At 42.6% G+C, this 17376-nt stretch overlaps 1 protein-coding gene across 1 annotated transcript in view; it reads left to right on the top strand.

Annotated features, from left to right (window-relative positions):
* The window catches only part of SH2D1A (SH2 domain containing 1A), a 23550-nt gene extending 6973 nt beyond the window's left edge, over positions 1-16577 (top strand). The window contains exons 3-6 of the mRNA XM_009699919.1: positions 5-87; positions 13604-13667; positions 16042-16177; positions 16537-16577. Of these exons, the coding sequence (XP_009698221.1) occupies positions 5-87; positions 13604-13667; positions 16042-16177; positions 16537-16577 (324 nt within the window). The remainder of the gene's footprint in view (positions 1-4; positions 88-13603; positions 13668-16041; positions 16178-16536) is intronic.
* The last annotated feature ends 799 nt before the right edge of the window (positions 16578-17376 follow it).

The raw sequence follows: 17376 nt of genomic DNA, 5'->3' as shown, positions 1-17376 counted from the left end.
GAAGCTGCTGCTGGCGACGGGCACTGATGGCAGCTACCTGCTGCGGGACAGCGAGAGCATCCCAGGAGTCTACTGCCTCTGTGTGCTGTGAGTGCTGCTGGCCCCGCGCAGCTGCCATCGCCCCTCTGGGCTGTGGGGCTGCCGAGGTCGGCGGGGCTGGGAGAGGGGTGCCAGGATAGTCAGGTGGTAGCTGATTTCCAACCTTTGCATCCACAGTATGGGGTGTTCCTACGTAACAGTGACAAAATATATCCTAATATTACGGTTTGCAGACATGTGCGAGACTTTTGGCTCCTTCACCTTGACTTAAGGCAGAGGGATGCGTAAGAGGTGAGGGGTCCTTTGCAGAGCAGAGAGGAGCAGGTTTTGCCTCGCAGAGCCCACGCTTCCTATGGGCATAAAACAGAAAGAAAGCAGGCCTGGAGCACGTAGGAAGAACGAGCAAGGTGCCACGGAGAAGAGCCAGGCAACTTGACTCAGGATGGTGTGCACTGCATCTTTGTGCCGGATAATCCTCTTGCTTTCTGCCTTCTGTGTTCTGCTTCTCTAATGCTCTCATGGGTGTGCTTAGCGACATCCCCAGCGTCCCCTGTCATTGGGAAGGGTAGCGTGGATTGCTGTCACTCAGAACATGCTTTTGCTTCGGGAAGTTCTTGGTCAGGGTGTGTCCCCTACGAGCCACTGGGCTTGGAGTAAACTGTCTGTAAAGTACATGAAATACTGATGGGTAATGAACTAAGTGGTAATGTTTCACCAAATAGGGTGAAAGGGGAAAGTTCTGATGGGATAGTCTGTCAGACGGAGGGTAGAGAGGTTTCCCTGAAAGAGCTGGGGGACTTTATAGCCATAGGACCTTGTCTTAATGATGCAATTTAATTACCCTACTTTTGGCAAAAGCAGAAGTCTCAGAAGTCCTGAGAGATAACCCTGTACAATGAAGTACCATTGCATTGAAAGAACAAAGATGTGTCTACCAAGGCTAAACAGACACTTGCGCCTTACTTCAGTAGGAGAAGGAATACAAGAGAAAACCATTTTAGGGCTGGCAAGAATTAGCTAACAGAGGGCACTTAGATACCTGGCAAAACACAGAAGAGGAAGAAGAGTCCTAAGTCAGGTTTTCCCCAAATGTCTTGAATACGTTTCCAACAATACGTAATTAAAGCCTGGGTGAGCGTTATTATTCCCCTGTTGTAGACTAGGAAATGGAGGCATGAAAGAAGGTTATAGATAATCCAGAAATACACAACCTTCTTTTCAGGGAAGATCTTTGTGGCAGAAGATGTATTTTTTCTTCTCTCATGAAATCAGAAGGTGATCCAAGATAGGCACTACTCCTAACAAATACCTTAACAGCTAGCTGAAAAATGGGAAATAAGAAGCATCTTGAGTTAAATGAAAATGGAATAGACATAGCAAGAGGTAAGGAGCGCTATGATTCCTGTGATGGGAATAGGCAATAAAAGCAGAACCTCTTTTAAATAACCATCAGAGGAAATAGTGATATATCTCCTTAACACTCAGAAGTCATTCAGTGCAGGTGAAACACTAAGGCGTTAGAGAAAGGGTCAGGCAGAATGTCACAATGCTGAATAAAATAGAGAATCCTAAAATTAGTCCACCATTAGTCTAAATCAGGGTGTAGGTATGTAACAAGGTCTTTCATCTGCACACAATCAGTTGGGATTTTTTGCTATATTAGTGGTAATTTATGTCCTTTGGAAGAAATTTCATGAATGAAATAAAATATATAAAATGAAAATAGGAAGAACAGAAAGGATTGCTAACTATGAAGCTCTGCAATCTTTGGAGGAAAAGAAAAGATACTACAGTAAGAAACAGAACCCTACCTAATTGTTTCTGGAAATTATGGGCCACTCATATCTTCATGTTACATTGCATTCGAACACATATATGATACGCAGAGGGGTAAACGCAAACAATATCACTAGTGAATGTTATGCAGGCTTCTTATAGAATATAGATCCTCAATAAATTTTTAATAAGGGATTTTTTCAATAGCATCATGAATAAATCCAGATAAAAAATTAAATGAAAAATTTTATGATGTGTATGATCTGATATAGAGAGAAGTGTGGCTGAAAAATGCTAGAGCTAAACCTCGGTTCCATTACTTCTTAATATTTCAATTTAGAGCATTATGTAAGAAATAGCAGGTACAGTAAACAACATATCACACAACAACTTTGGAGACAGTTATCATAAAGATACCAGGAAATGGTCTCACACTGAAGGTAGCAATGACAGCTTAAAGAAATGTGGGTCATAAACTAGGGAAGTGCTTTGACAGGTGTCCTGGTTTTGGCTGGGATAGAGTTAATTTTCTTCCTAGTAACTGGTGTAGTGCTGTGTTTTGTATTTAGCATGAGAATAATGTTCATAACATACTGATGTTGCAGTTGTTGCTAAGTAGTGCTTACCCTAAGTCAAGGACATTTCTGTTGCCCACGCTCTGCCAGCGAGGAGGTGCACAAGAAGCAGGGAGGGAGCACGGCCAGGACAGCTGACCCCAAGGGCTATTCCATACCGTACAATGGCATGCCCAGTATAGAAACTGGGGGGAGTTGGCTGGGAGGGGGCTGATTGCTGCTTGGGGACAGGCTGGGCATCAGTCAGCAGGTGGTGAGAGATTGTATTGTGCATCACTGGCTTTGGAGACAGTTATCATAAAGATACCAGGAAATGGTCTCACACTGAAGGTAGCAATGACAGCTTAAAGAAATGTGGGTCATAAACTAGGGAAGTGCTTTGACAGGTGTCCTGGTTTTGGCTGGGATAGAGTTAATTTTCTTCCTAGTAACTGGTGTAGTGCTGTGTTTTGTATTTAGCATGAGAATAATGTTCATAACATACTGATGTTGCAGTTGTTGCTAAGTAGTGCTTACCCTAAGTCAAGGACATTTCTGTTGCCCACGCTCTGCCAGCGAGGAGGTGCACAAGAAGCAGGGAGGGAGCACAGCCAGGACAGCTGACCCCAAGGGCTATTCCATACCGTACAATGGCATGCCCAGTATAGAAACTGGGGGGAGTTGGCTGGGAGGGGGCTGATTGCTGCTTGGGGACAGGCTGGGCATCAGTCAGCAGGTGGTGAGAGATTGTATTGTGCATCACTGGTCTGTCTTGGGTTTTATTCCTCTCTCTCTGAGTTACCTCTTTTTTTCATTACAATCATTATCATTATTGTTATTATCATTATTATTATTATATTCTACTTTATTCCGATTATTAAACTGTTCTTATCTCAACCCATGGGTTTTACCATTTTCCGGTTCTCCTCCTCATCCTGCCGCAGGATGAGGAGAAATGAGCAAGCAGCTGCGTGGTACTTAGTTGCTGGCTGGGGTTAAAACATGACAACAGGCAAAGGTTTACTAAAGCAGAGCGCTTTAGTCGTGAGATTGGAGGAGCAAGTAGGGAAGGCGTGAGAGATGTAGACATGTATTCAATGGAGGATGCAAAGCCTGGCTTTGGCAAAAGAAACCAATGATTGAACCACACCCAAATTCCAGTCTGAACATCATGCACAGAGATGAAAGAGGTGGCAAGCATGTACGTGCATGACAGCTTTGATAAAAACTGAGGGAAACATGCAGTTGCTGTATTAACTGTTTAAGAAAAAGAAAATAAAAGAAAAAATAAGTACTTCTCTGCTTTTTTATACTTCCTTCTAAACACATAATGGAAATTATTAGGAATAACAAAGTTATTCAACAATTTACATTTCGGTTCAGAATCTGTGCTGAAAAATCACTCTAGGAATATCTAGATATATGAAGATTAGACAAAACATACTTTTTTTGGAAGAACCGAAGTGTTCTTTGAAACATGAGAAAAAAAGCTGATCAGCCATTAGATACATTGCAATAAGTATCAGAGCTGAACAAAAAATTTTACATCTTTCCAATGACAATTTCTAACAGAAGTGAAACTGTTTCATACTGCCAGCAATGTTTCTATTGCTTTTAGAAAAGAAAGAGAAAAATAATCCAGTTTTCCAAAATGAAAACATGTTCAATCTGCCTCCTTTCCCCTCTCCCTGCGCTTCCCTGGAGAAGTAAAACAAATCAAACTTGATCCCCCCCCCCGCACCCCAGATCCAAGCATTCTTAGAGTTCTTTTTTTTTTCTTCCAATGAGGGAAAAAGGGAGTTGTCAAAATTAAAAGGCAAGGTTCTGATGAAAAGAAAAGAAACATTTATCGAAAAAGTCATTAAACAAATATTTGGATGACAATACTGTCAGCAGCTTGACCTCACACAGGTGGCCGCTGGGCATTTCCAGCTCCAGATACAGTAATCGGTAAGTCCTGTGATTGCCACTGCATTGCTTAGGCTCAAACAATGCCTCTTTTTTTTCCAAGAAACTGCATAAATCTGTAATGCCCCCACCACCACGCCTCCCCCCCGGCACTCCCAATATTTTGGCAGTTTTTGAGCCTCTTAAGGCACGTAATAAGGGCAGCAGTGTTCACGGTCAGGCTCATTCGCCTTTTGCTTTTCCAATTAAAAAGTGGAGCCCTGACCTTTAAAAAGGAGAAGAGTCAAAGACTTCATGAATCCCTTGTGACTGACACTGATTTTACGGGGCAAGCATAAAAGAGACAGGTAGTAACATAAAACCTGACCTACAGAGTCGGTAACTGCGGCTGGCAGGACCCTGTTGTTGGAGCATTTGGCTAGAAAACTCTGCTTTCTCTCTTTGTTTCTCCTGAAGTATTACTTTATCTTCCTTGAATGCTGTTTTCTGCTGTCCGAAGTCACAGTGTGCACATGGCATGCCTGCCAGCCTTCAAAGGGAGAATGTTTTTTGGTGTGGCTGTGGCGAAGCACAAAGAACCCACTTTCATAAATATTTTAAGAGCACAATTAAACTATGTATGGAAGAGTGGGAAGGTTTTGATTTGCAACAGTGTCCCCTGGGGCTTTTACAAACAGAGGTGCTGCCTGCAGCTTCTGGCAAAGTTTTTTAATACCAGATGCTCGCAAGATCCTCATTGTATGAACACCGTTATCAAACTGATAATATATACTTTAAGGGTGTTGTTCATCATGTTTTGAACGTGCCAACAGAGGAGCACAATCTTTTCCTGGAATTTTTTTAGGGTTGCATGGAAAAACAAGAAGATTTGGGCTAGAAGAAATGCATAGACTTTAAAAAATGTATACGTTCTACCTGTAAACATGTTAGACACTACACGCAGTACACCAGGGTTTTAGTATCAAAACCTGATTGTTCCAGGGAGCTTTCTTTACCGGTCTGATTTCCTCTTTGCTCGATACCCCATTTGACATTTTTAGCACTCTCAGAAATCCTCTGTGCACACCACTCCTAATGAAGTCAATGAGGGACTCAGGCCACAATAACGGTGTCTGGTTTGAGAAGCAGCGTCTTAAACTGTGCCTGAAAAATGCATAAATAAAATACTTGAGAGTGCCGAAAGCACTGCTTTCCTTTACAGATATATGAGTACACATGCAGAAACAAGCAGCTCATGCCTGAATTGACAAAGATAAAGCATTTGTAGTTTGGGGCTTAAAATTCATACACTTGAAAATACTTGGAATGTTAGTAGTTGTTTCAGACCTTTAAGTAAGCTAAACATGACATACTTGTCAAACTGTATGTTCAGATAATTTGTTTGAAACCAGCCATTCATGTACTGTGCTGCATTCAATTTGTGGAGGGTAATCAAAAGCCGGAATAGAAAGCTGTTTAGAGCTCTTGAAGCAACAGTAATGGCAACAGGGATAGGCTGCAGTCCTATCAGATTTTACGTGTGCTATTTTTCCTGTCACCGTAACCACAGTGCACAAGTTCAGGCAACGTGCCGAAACTTTCTGATGCAGCAGATGTATCAGCTGTACAGCCTGGAGGTGTAATACAGGATCACGAGCCAGCTTCAGCTTAGCATTTCTTTTGTTTCCCATGTAATATTTTTGATAGAAATGGCAGAATAATTGCATTTATTATAACACCACACATAATAATCATCACCATTTAAAATATAATTTGGAACAAAAGCTTCTCTCGGAGGAGGAGCCCCTCAATTCAAGGTTGCCATTGTAAATATCACGCACTATTTTCAGCTTTGAAAAAAGTCTTCTACAGTACAACGGTGAATTCTACTGAGGTATTTCAGCTCCCTGCTAATCAGAGTGAGCTTCCTCTTCGCTGAGAATAGCTTGGTTAATGGCCTTCAGATATTCCAATGGCTTTTCTTGGAAATATTTTAGAAAGGTAGACAGTCTGAATGGTGGGTAATGGTTACGCTAACGAATCTGTAAAAGACAGAATGGCTACGATCATTCGATAACAGAACCTAGATTAGCTCTACCCTGGTTTTGTAGGCTTGAGTTTTGAGGATTTAGTTGAAGCAGTAATTTCAGGTTCAGGGACTTTATGGTCAGACCGTGCCTACCTTGCTCTGAGGGAAACAGGAAATCTGAAAATGAGCTACACTGAATTACTCCCAAACAAACCGAGAAATGTTTCACAGAAATATGAGAGAGTAGCATTTACAGGGCTATTGGCAGCGTTTTATCTATTGCAGTTCTTGTGAGTTTTGCCTAAAGTGATGAAAGATATTTCACCAGATAACCTTATTTCATGAGGTTTTTGCCTTTCTGAGGTGCTATTCCAGAGGACATAGTAATTCATGAAGCTAAGTTACTGGCCCACCGTAAAGTAATTTCCTTCTATTTAACATCTCAGATTTGCATAAATTCTCATTTTATTTCCAAATTTGAAGAAATTAATCTTTGGGGCATTGCTTTTGGTTGGCATCGCCTTGTACCAGACCAACAAAAACCCCGCTCAGAAAGGCTAGGCACTTGCTGTTTAGGTAAATCAGCGGCATTTCTACTGATGGTAAGGACAGTTCAAGTGGTGAAGATGCTGGCAATCTTCCACAGAAATCTGTGCATAAATTCAGAGACATTTCTCAAGATTTGACTTGCCCTTTCAAGCTTCTGTTAATTTCAGAAGAAAAAATCAAGATAATGTGTTTGCTTTATAATGCTATTGCATTTCAGCAAGCTAATACTAGTTACTCATTCAGTATCATGGGCAAATTTTTGCCACAAGAAGTGTTGGTAGGGGAATTGATGACAGAAGTGTACACTCAAGTGGGTGTGTATAGAGTGCTGTTGTGAGTTAAGCCACAGTAACTCTGTTGGGCTTTTCAGATGTTATAAACACTGATTTAAACTGTTTTATTCAGTCTTGCTGACATAGAGCTTGTATCTTGCACTTCATCTCAATGCGAATGCTGTTTTTTCAGCTTGAGTTAGCTGATGGATGGGCATTGCTAAGTTGCTGTACCTTGATTGTATGTCTGAGACCTAACCATGCTGCTTGTCAACCATAAAATGCAAATTCCAGGACAGAGTGAGGAGCTGTAAGCTTAAATAGGATTTTCTTCTACATTAAATAACATACTTTTCGGCCTCTCCATGATTAATAATCCAAGCAGAAATATAACAATTAAAAAGGAAAAAGAAAGAAAAAGAAAGAGGTTTAAGTGGATGGCTGGATTGACTGTTTCATCATTTTGGCAGCTGTTGCTTCTGTCGCGTGGGAGAGGCCATGCAGCTCAGGGGTACCCTGGGCAAGGGGATACCTTGATAAGCACATAGGACATGCAGGCTCCCAGGCCCTGCTGTTGAATCCCCTGACCTCACGGGTTTTAACTCTGTGGTAGCCATCTCCTGCCTCTGTAGCCACGGTGGTGCCCATGCCATCACCCACATTCCCGATCCAGGGTTGCCCACTGGGATGCTGTCTGAGGTTGGCCCCTCTGACCAGGCATTCAGGATATAATCTGCAACCTGTATTAAACACCTCTGAGTAATACAGAAGCGGCTGCAACCTCACCTCTCATGCTCATTATTTTATCTGCTGCACGCCATTGACCCCCAACTCCGAAAGTACTGAGTCCCCCATGAGCTCTCCTGTAGTACTCATCTCCGTAGCCTTGGTAGTACTCATCTCCACAGTATTAAGTGGTTTCTAAGCATGATCTGGGTTTGTGAGACAAAGAGTTTGTTAACTTGTTTCACACGAGGGAAATTCTGACACAGGAGGCTCAAGTCTGCAGTACCCTTTAGCTTTGGGTTCCCAATGTGAGGGGCATGGAATGGATTTTGAGACTACTCAGTGTTCTTCTGTACAACCTCCTGACTTTGCTTGCATTGCTAAGGGCTGTTTCCTTGTTTCATATATCTTCTGCTTCCAAACCACCCATCTTCTATTCCTGGCTTTTTCACTCCTCCAGCATTTTGTGCTGCTCCCAGTTCAAGCCCCTTCATGCTTCACTTCTGTATATCCCCTTTCTTACTCAAGTAGTCTTACTCTCTCCCAGGGGTTCAATTGTCATTGCTATTTCCTTGCCCATCTTGCATAGACAGAAGTCCCCTTTTCTTTCCTTCCACATCCACGCCACCCAGTCCCAGTCTTCCTTTCCAAGATCCCCAATCTTCTAAATTACCTTCTGTTTTTTCCACCACTAATCTGGACCAGGGAACATACGTACATCACTCGTGGCTTAAGATCAGAGACACTGCTTAGCTGAGTGCCTGTGGTACACCCAGCCCAGGCATGGTGCAGCTACAACTGCTAACAACCTTTAGAAAGTGCCTCTCTTTCAGCCTAGACAGCCACTACTGCTTTATCTTGGAGACTGCAAGAGGTGCAGTCCTTCCTTCAAACAAATTTTACATCTTACTCTAAAAACTGGGCAAAAGCCCCAACAATTGGAAGATTATTTTTTTAACATTGGAAAAGCATTGTTTTGCCTAACATGTCATTTTTTCTATCACTTCTGCATTCTCCATCCCTAAATAATGTTGAGGAAAACACCTAAGAAACAAACTTTCAATTTGAAAGGCTGAAATGTGACAAAGTTTTAAGAAACTGAGTATGGGCAGTATATAATACTTGGGATCACTATTTGTAGGCTACACCACTGTATGGTTCTTAAGCAATATTGTAAAGTGAAATTCCAAGGTAAGATCAGGATGCAAATGTACGAGGTAAGAAGAGCTGATTGACATGGTGCAAAGACATCAGAAGAGAAGGCTATGTAAAGAGAAAGAAATTGATATAATTTATTGCTGACATGGCTTTCTGCTGTCTCTCTGTCTTTCTCTCTTTATATTTGTTCCATTTTGGACTCAGAAATGAATACAAATTACTTTAATAAAATGTCCCAACTGAGATATACAAAACATTTGGAAATTATTTTAAAATATACCATGCAGCTGAAATGTCATGGTTAATTTTAATCTGCGGCATGCGGCTAATATCCTCTGGCTATTTCAGTGGTGCAGAAGATTGTAATTATTCACCTGTTAAAGCAAATGCAGCTTTAACAAGTCTGATCACAGTTGAAAAGGAGGAGTGGGGAGGACAGGTAGACAGATGCTGTCTCAGTATGTCATCTGTGAATGATGCCTTTGTAGCTCTTTGGGAGGTATTATCTAGCTATAAAGAAAAAAGCCTATAACATAAAGTGGACCATTTCCTGTAACAGCAACTTTTTCTAGATTTTCCTTTGACAAAGTTTTCCCAGTGATGGTATTGCAATAGAGGCAGTGCTAGTGTACCTCCTAGTTGGTATAACACATCCTTTGTTATGGAGATGAAAAAAATAAATGAGATTACATAAAAATATTATCAGTGGTGATCAAAATACTCATGGAAGAGTATCCAATATTGTCCTTACAGCAATGGCTGTTTTCTGCTTCCCCTCATCAGCATTTTGGCATTTTTTGTCTTTAATCAAAAATTGATAGGGCCTCATTCCTCAAGCTGTTAATTCACAATTTCTCCCATCCCTTGAGCTTCACTGGCATGACAGAGGAACTTTGCAATTGCAAGTGAGGCTTGTGGATGTCCTCAGGCCAGATGAAGGGATGAGGACCATCGTTGGGTCTTTGCCTGCATATCAAGAGCTGGTCCTCCTCCAAGATAAGCTGGTACACCAGTGTCACTGTAAGAGTGCTCCCAGAAATCCTTCTCTCAGTGACATGTCTCCATCTCCTGTTGATTTTGCCCAGCAGAGAGAGGAGTTCAGGTCACGGAGAGGTGGACTTGGCCTGCATCTCACCAGGTAAGGGCTTCAAAGCATAAGCTGTGTGAGAGGCCCCAAGTGACTAGCACCATGCCCAGGCCACGTGGTGTTTGGATTTTGGCTTCAGCTACTTGGCCACACCACATATAGGAACATTGTGTCATACTAGGAGCTTTTTTCTGCCATGAATTGAGTAAAGTGTACAAAACAACTGAGCTGTCCCCTCATGATAGCTGGGGAATTTCTCGTCTTCTGAGACCTAAGCTCCAGTAAATGCGCTTTTCCAGTTACTCTTGCCCAGTGCTACGTGTTTTATTCTTTGGAATATAATGTTCTATACAATCTCAATTGTAATTTCTGTATTTCATTTTTGTTTTAAGAAGAGCACCTTGATCTTCCTTCAATCCACACTGATCTCAGCTAATGTTGGGTAGTTTAAATCATAAAACCTTTCTCACGGGAGGCTGTGCCCATGTAGCAGTAAAGAGAACTTGGCTCATCAAAATCATGTCACTCGCACATGGAAGGTAAAAAGCACTTTGAAGTGGTAATGAAGTAAGTTCCTGCTGCTTAACAGAAAGTTTTGATAAGATCATATTCGTTGGAAGAGTACTTATCAGAAAAGCTGTAATGCATTTTTGAGGAACAAAGATCCCAATGGAAAGCAGTTAGATGGGAAGATCTAGCTGTTCATCTTCTTAACAAAATGCGTCCTCCTTCCTTTGTGCATTTCCTTTGAAGAGGCAAGTGTGGTGGTCCTGGGCCAACTCCCATCTACATGGTGACTGTGTTTACTGATGGCTTCAGAGCCAACGACAGATTATAATGTTGTGTTTTTCAGTTTAAGCACAGTGAACCCCTTCAGACCTTTCAGTCTTTCCTCCTCTGGGAAAAAAATTTGCCAGATGAGTGGAGAGCTCTCACTTGTCCTTCGCAAGGCTGTGATCGCAATGTCATACTCCTTCCATTCTCCACATTGTGCTGAAAACGTCCATGTTCCCAAATTCTTGTTCTTTTTTTTCTGTATCATCTTGTGTGTTTTTAATCTGAGATATCCTTTGTACTTTCTCTGGGCTCAGTTGAAATATTTTACGGTGGAATTTTTTGAAAAATGCAGGATAGATGTCTATCTTATACCTCACCTTGCTTTGGCCCCGAATATTACTTTATCTGACCTCTATTTTTCAATTTGTCCAGCTTAGTAAACCCTTCTGGCAGAGTGCTGAAAGCCATCAGACATTTCAGAGGCAGGGCAGCACCTCAGCCCCTCAACCTCTTCAAGTCATGCAATCTCTTAGGTAGGGAAAATGGCGAAAGAAACAACAGATGGTAGCTTTCCAGACAACTGAGCCATTTGTGAAAAAATCAGATTTTAAAGAGTCTGAAGCAATTGGAATGCTTTGGGACAACCAAGAACAAGCATGGGCAATATGAACAGTGTATTATTAAAAACAGGAGGCAAGGAAGTGAATTTTAGATTTTTACATACTGATTCTGTATGAAGGCTTGAAAGAAACACACCATGGAGATGGTGAAATAGCCACTTCAAAGAGAGGGGACAAAATGCCAGGACCTCTCTGATGTTTCCCAGTACACCGTGGCCTGTAAAATCCTAGTTTCAGTAACCATATATTGGCTGGTGTGCTACATACATAGGTGCAGAAAAGCCCTTCGTGATTTCTGAAAAGATTAATGTGAACATCAGCCACTCATGAAAAGCTGACAATCCAGACACAGCTCTCAGAGGTTTTAAGAAAGGACGTGATAGTACGAGATTGTCTAAGGGGCCTAACGGGAGTCATTGGCTTCCCTGAACAGGAACATATTTAGTGGCTTAGAGGGATGTGCTTTTAAGCAACAGGGCTTGAGCTGTGGCCTCAAACACCAGTGACCATGGTGCCATGGCATGGACAGGAGAACAGCGTTGTCCCTCCAAGTGCTTCCCTCCTCCCGCAGCCACAGCAGGTTGCTCACACCTCTTCCCAAGGGCCCTTTCCTGGCCCATCCAAATCCCTGATGGACTGCAGCAGTTGAGCTTGCTGGCGGAAGAAGTGGGGTAGCGGCCACTGTTCTCCTCCTTTGGTTTCCACAAAGTGAGCATGGCCGGCCTCTTTTCATGCCCATCTGGTGCCAGGTGGAAAGTTGTGTGTCTGGGGAAAACACTCCCTTGGTTCACACGAAGACTTGGATGAAGTTGTGGTGGGATTGTGGGGCTGCGTCAGGCATATTCCCATACGCGAGGAGGAGGAGGGCAATGTCTCGGCTGCTGCACAGGGAGTTTTTCCCCGCAGCAGTCCCGACCGGAGGGAACGGCTTTGTGTCTTCCACCTCCGTATTTAATCACAGTGGGAGTTGAGTGGCGGGGGGAGAGCTCACAAATTACGACAGGCGTTTTTGCTCCCACTTCGTGGGATTGTAGCAGTGCAACAACCGTTAAGAGTTTCCTGCTTGGGTAAATTATATCAGACACCACTTTGCAAAGGGTGCTGTAATGACTTTTTAACAAGAATTTATCCAGGAGCCGTGACACAGAGCGTAAGTAATTGCAATCATACACTATCTGTGTCATTGATGGTTTCTGCTTTTTTGTAGTAACTGCTATAATACCATGTATAATTGGAAAGAAATATAGTATTTTTCTGCTTTCTTAAGAATAAGAATTGATGTTGAAATAGCAAACGGTCCCTAAATCCTGCTGTGTATTCATATAAATCTATGTAGTATGAAATACAATCTTTCTTATCTGATACCATCTAAACTACTGTTGCACCCATGAAACTTCTAGCAATCATCTCTGCTTCTGAGTTACATTTTTGGATATCAGTATAATAATCCACCATGTAAGTTATTCACTATGTTGGGTTCGTAAGAGAAGCAAGACTGACTCTGGACACAAGTATGTCTGGTCTTATTAGTGTATGAGCCCTTATTCTTGAAAGGCTCAAAATAGATTTAAAAAGAAGGAAGATTCCACACTCTTGTAAGTCTCCTTTATCAGTATTTGAGAATTAGAAATGTACGGGCAAGGCAAAGAGGAACTTACCTAGCTTTTGTGGGTCTAGCTTTCCAGTTAAGTTACACTCATGCTATAGCTTCTGGGAACATCTGCGTTTAAATGAATCACAATACAGTAATGCTATCTGCCAATAATACACCTTCTCTTTTTCTAGGGGAAGTGTGTCTGGTGTGTGCCAGTAAAAAGAGGTCACTGAAAAAAAAATAAAATGCTGAGGCAGGATTGAAAGCAGCGTCACTTAACCTAGAATAACTGAATATTGCTAAACTAGGTCTGAGTCAGACCAATCCCTTGCAGCCAAAAAGACCCCAGTAGGTTGAACACTGCTTCTGACCTGTGTCTCAGTTTTTTTATCTACCTAGAGCCTTTATGGGTGAATTTATTTTTAGAGAAAGGTTGGCAGATGAACTGACTCCCACATAACAGAGTGTACCTCTTGTGAAAGCTGACAGTAGAAATGGGTAACAAATACCTGTTGATTTTTTTTTTTCCCCACAGGCATCAGGGTTATGTTTATACCTACAGAGTGTCCAAGACAGAAACTGGGTCCTGGAGTGCTGAGGTGTGTACTTCTCCTTTCTCTTCTGAAAATTTCTACATCCTGTTTGACGTTCATATAGCTTTAATGAAATATATTCAAATTATTCATGTTTCTGCACAGTCTGATTTTCATTGAAGGTAATCGATCTTGAGTGTGCCCATCACTAAGATGTCTTGGTGCCACTTCTGACAGTCTTGAACTCATAAATTAATTCCCTACTACATTTCAGCTGTTGCATAATGCAATAGTGCATTATTTTGCATCATTTTAAGTGGAAAAAATGTTGTCTTTTTGTAATTTGATAAGCACAATCTGTTCCCTTCTATCCCACATACCATTAATGTCAGAAAATTTAAGGAAATTATTTTCAAGCTACAGTGTTTTAAAGTTAATTTCTCTCCAGATTAATACATCATTGGTGCAAAACATATATAGGATAGCCAAAACTTGATACGAAATATATTTTCACCCATCTGATAGAAACTGGTAATTCAAGTGTAGAATAACACCATTTACAATATAGACAACTATTTGGGTTGATGGAATTGGGGTGCTAACCTATATTTCTTTTATGAAGGTCTTGTTCTTTGGATGTACTCTGTGTATTAATTCGTAATTAGCTTTCTGTTTGCACATTAATGAACACTGATTACAAACGTTAAATAATTTCTAGACAGACAGAATTCCTTGGCCTTTATTATAACAGAAGTGGTTGCAATGCTCTGGAAGACAAGACAGATTCCTGGGGTTACTTAGAAGCAGATCGGGGAGTAAAAGTGACTCTCATTACTGCAGAGTAAATAATTATCTGTGTCACCCTTGGGAATGGTACCCAGGAAGAATGCTCTTTTTCATTCCTGTAGGGCATTGGGAGCACCCTGTAGACTTGCACTGCCCAAGCACAAAGGTTTTGGGACAAGGTAGGAGTGGTAGGGTGGTGGTGCAACTGACGTGCCAGGGTGAGCTCTGGTGTGTCAGGAAGGATGCCGGGACCCCCAGGGACCTCCGCTTGTGGAGGATAATTCCCTGAGCGAGGCTGCAGCCTGCTTTGGCCTCAGGTAACATCGGCATCCACAGTGCAGTTTTTCTGGTGTTATATAGGCCTGCTACAACTTCTTACCCATGACTTCCACTGGCTTCCTAAGTATGGGTTTTGGGCTTTCTCGTGCTGTGTTTTAGGCAAATCTTACCTGTGTTTCACAGTGTAGGTGTCCTGGAGGCCCAGGACTTTCCATAAAGGTGCTAGCTACAGCCCCATGACACCAACCCTTCCTTTAAGCAAACAGAAACCTTTAAGTAAATTTTGCTAAGACCACGCTGGCCTCAGCTGTTAGAAACAGCAGCCTAAATCCAACTTATCCCATGCAATGTGCCTCCAAGGCCAAAACAGGCTCCAGCTGCAGCTGGTGCTTTCCTGTCTCTGCTTCCTTCCCTGTGGCTGGTTGGTCTCCGAGCAAGCTCAGGTCACACTCATCTTTCAAGGACGAGGCAGGGAAATTAAAACAGTGTTGGTAAAATCCCAGCTGCTGCGAAGCCTGCAGCTGGTGCCAATGAGGCAGGATTTAGCCCACAACTGCTGGGTGAGAGCAGCGTCCCTTGGGTGGGACTATGTCCACAGGACCTGTGCTTGTCCTCCCATGCCTTTGGTCGGGAGAAGTTATTATGAGAATGCGCTGAAGGATTTAAACAGAAACATTGGATTTTTGATTAAAAGCAGACACAGTGTCATTTCACAGTGTTTGAAAAGATGCTAACGTAGACAGACAGAAAAAATCCCAGTTTTAATAAATACGTCACATTTTGCTGCTGCCTTTGTACAACAGAGAGACAGGAGTACTCAGTGAACACATAAGCCAGGACTGAATGCTCAGAGAAAGGCTTGCAAAGAGGCTGTGTCCATGACTGAATTTAGTGGTGTAAGGACTCCCCCCTCCCCTTTAAATGCCAAGTAGCTCTCTAGATTGTCTTACTGGTATTTCCAGGCTGGAAGTATCTTACCGATGAACCCCAGGCTGGAAGTTAAATCACTGGCTGCAATAAATCAGGGTGAGAAATAGAGGAAGAACACATGGGAATTTGCCTGATAAGCATGGCAGGTTCTGTGTTTCTCCTGTAGTGACTAAGAAACTGTCCCTCTTCCAGCCTGATATCACCATACTCCTGGAAACTGCTCTTAATGCAACGAGGCTGCCATGGCCCGGGGGAAGGAGGAGAGCAGTACGGATCGTTGACTCATTTCAAATTGGCACATCAGGGGGTCCAAGTGAAGCACTGGCTGCTTCCCTGGGGGGTGTGTGCATTTCTGAGGACAAGGCTTCTGTGCCAGCGCCCCAAGCATGGCACAGATGCTTGGCACCCAGCATTTCCTCTCACCTCTCACCCTTTGGCTTCGCAGACAGCACCTGGGGTCCACCGGAGGCTCTTTCGGAAAGTCCACAACCTCATTTCTGCCTTCCAGAAACCCGACCAAGGCATCATAACACCCCTGCAGCACCCAGTCATCAACCATGCGAAAGTCAAATACCCGCCAGGTACTCATGGGGCAGAGGGAGTCTCAGCTGCAGCTGAGCAAAGCCCTACATGGTGGTGGGAATGGAGGTCTCAGACTTATTTGCATCTTTAAGCTGAACTAGCCAGCAGCGTGGCATTGCCAAAAATATGCCCTAGCTTTGCCACTGTGTGATCGAAATGCTAGCACTCAGGTTCTCATTAGGCATAGGGCCTGTCAACAGGATGAGAAAATGGATTTTCAGTATGTATTCCTGAGTGCTATACCGGCAGTGGCTATCTTCCCGCCCCAGCACCCTCACTCTTGTAGGTACGAACCTTCTGATCTGTCCATTTTCTTGCAGTGTTCATCCTCGCATATCTTTGTGATTATTTTTCTTAGGGAGAAGTGACGGTCATGACTTCCACCTGCAGCCATCATGAAGATGTTTCCCCATGGTGTGACATAGCCATATCTTCCAGTGTCTCCTCTAGTCCGTGCTCTAGAACAGAATGTTTTATATGATAGTTAATATAACTCCGTGAGTTTTCTTGTAACATTTGCAGAAATGTGTATTTCATAGACGTTCCAGCTCATAATTTAGAAGCTTTAAGTTTAAGAATGTTTTAAATTAGTTGTAATTTTACATTACTTAACTTTGGACTCTGCTTTGCTTTGCTCTGGTTGGCATTTATGCAGAACTGGGCAAGTCCCCTCTTACAGCCTTAGGAAAATTGCTTACATTAGACTGTCCTTGCCTTGAGTGGGCTGTCTGTCATTCCTAAAGATGTTCCAGAAGTGGCAGCAGGAGGGTCCCCACTAACTGATTTCCCATCACACCAGACACTCTGCCCTGTAACTCAGCAGAACTGACCACCACTGCCTGGATGTACAAAATTTGTAGTTTGCACAAATGATCAAAAGCTTCAGCAATGCACTGAGTAACCTAGAACAACCAGTGAAGTGGAGAACATCGTTCTTTGCTTTTCGATATTCTCTGTACTTGAAACAAAACACCCCTGCATACAATTTTTAAAAATAAATTATTTTTGCGTGACAGTTTCTCTGCTTTTCTTTACCTAGCCGTGTGTGTTTCCATGCCACTGCTGGGCTTCTGGAGGACAGGTTTGAATCTACAGGACTTGTCAGCTGTGCAGGGTTAGCATGTGGCTACTGGAGAACTCGGAGTCCGTGCCTTTTACATGCGGGGTTTAACAAGCATGATGACACTGTCCTGTCTGA

This window comes from Cariama cristata, unplaced genomic scaffold, assembly GCF_000690535.1.
Source record: "Cariama cristata isolate BGI_N322 unplaced genomic scaffold, ASM69053v1 scaffold6565, whole genome shotgun sequence".
In the NCBI taxonomy this organism is placed as follows: domain Eukaryota; kingdom Metazoa; phylum Chordata; class Aves; order Cariamiformes; family Cariamidae; genus Cariama; species Cariama cristata.
This window is presented reverse-complemented; position numbering and strand designations above follow the sequence as displayed.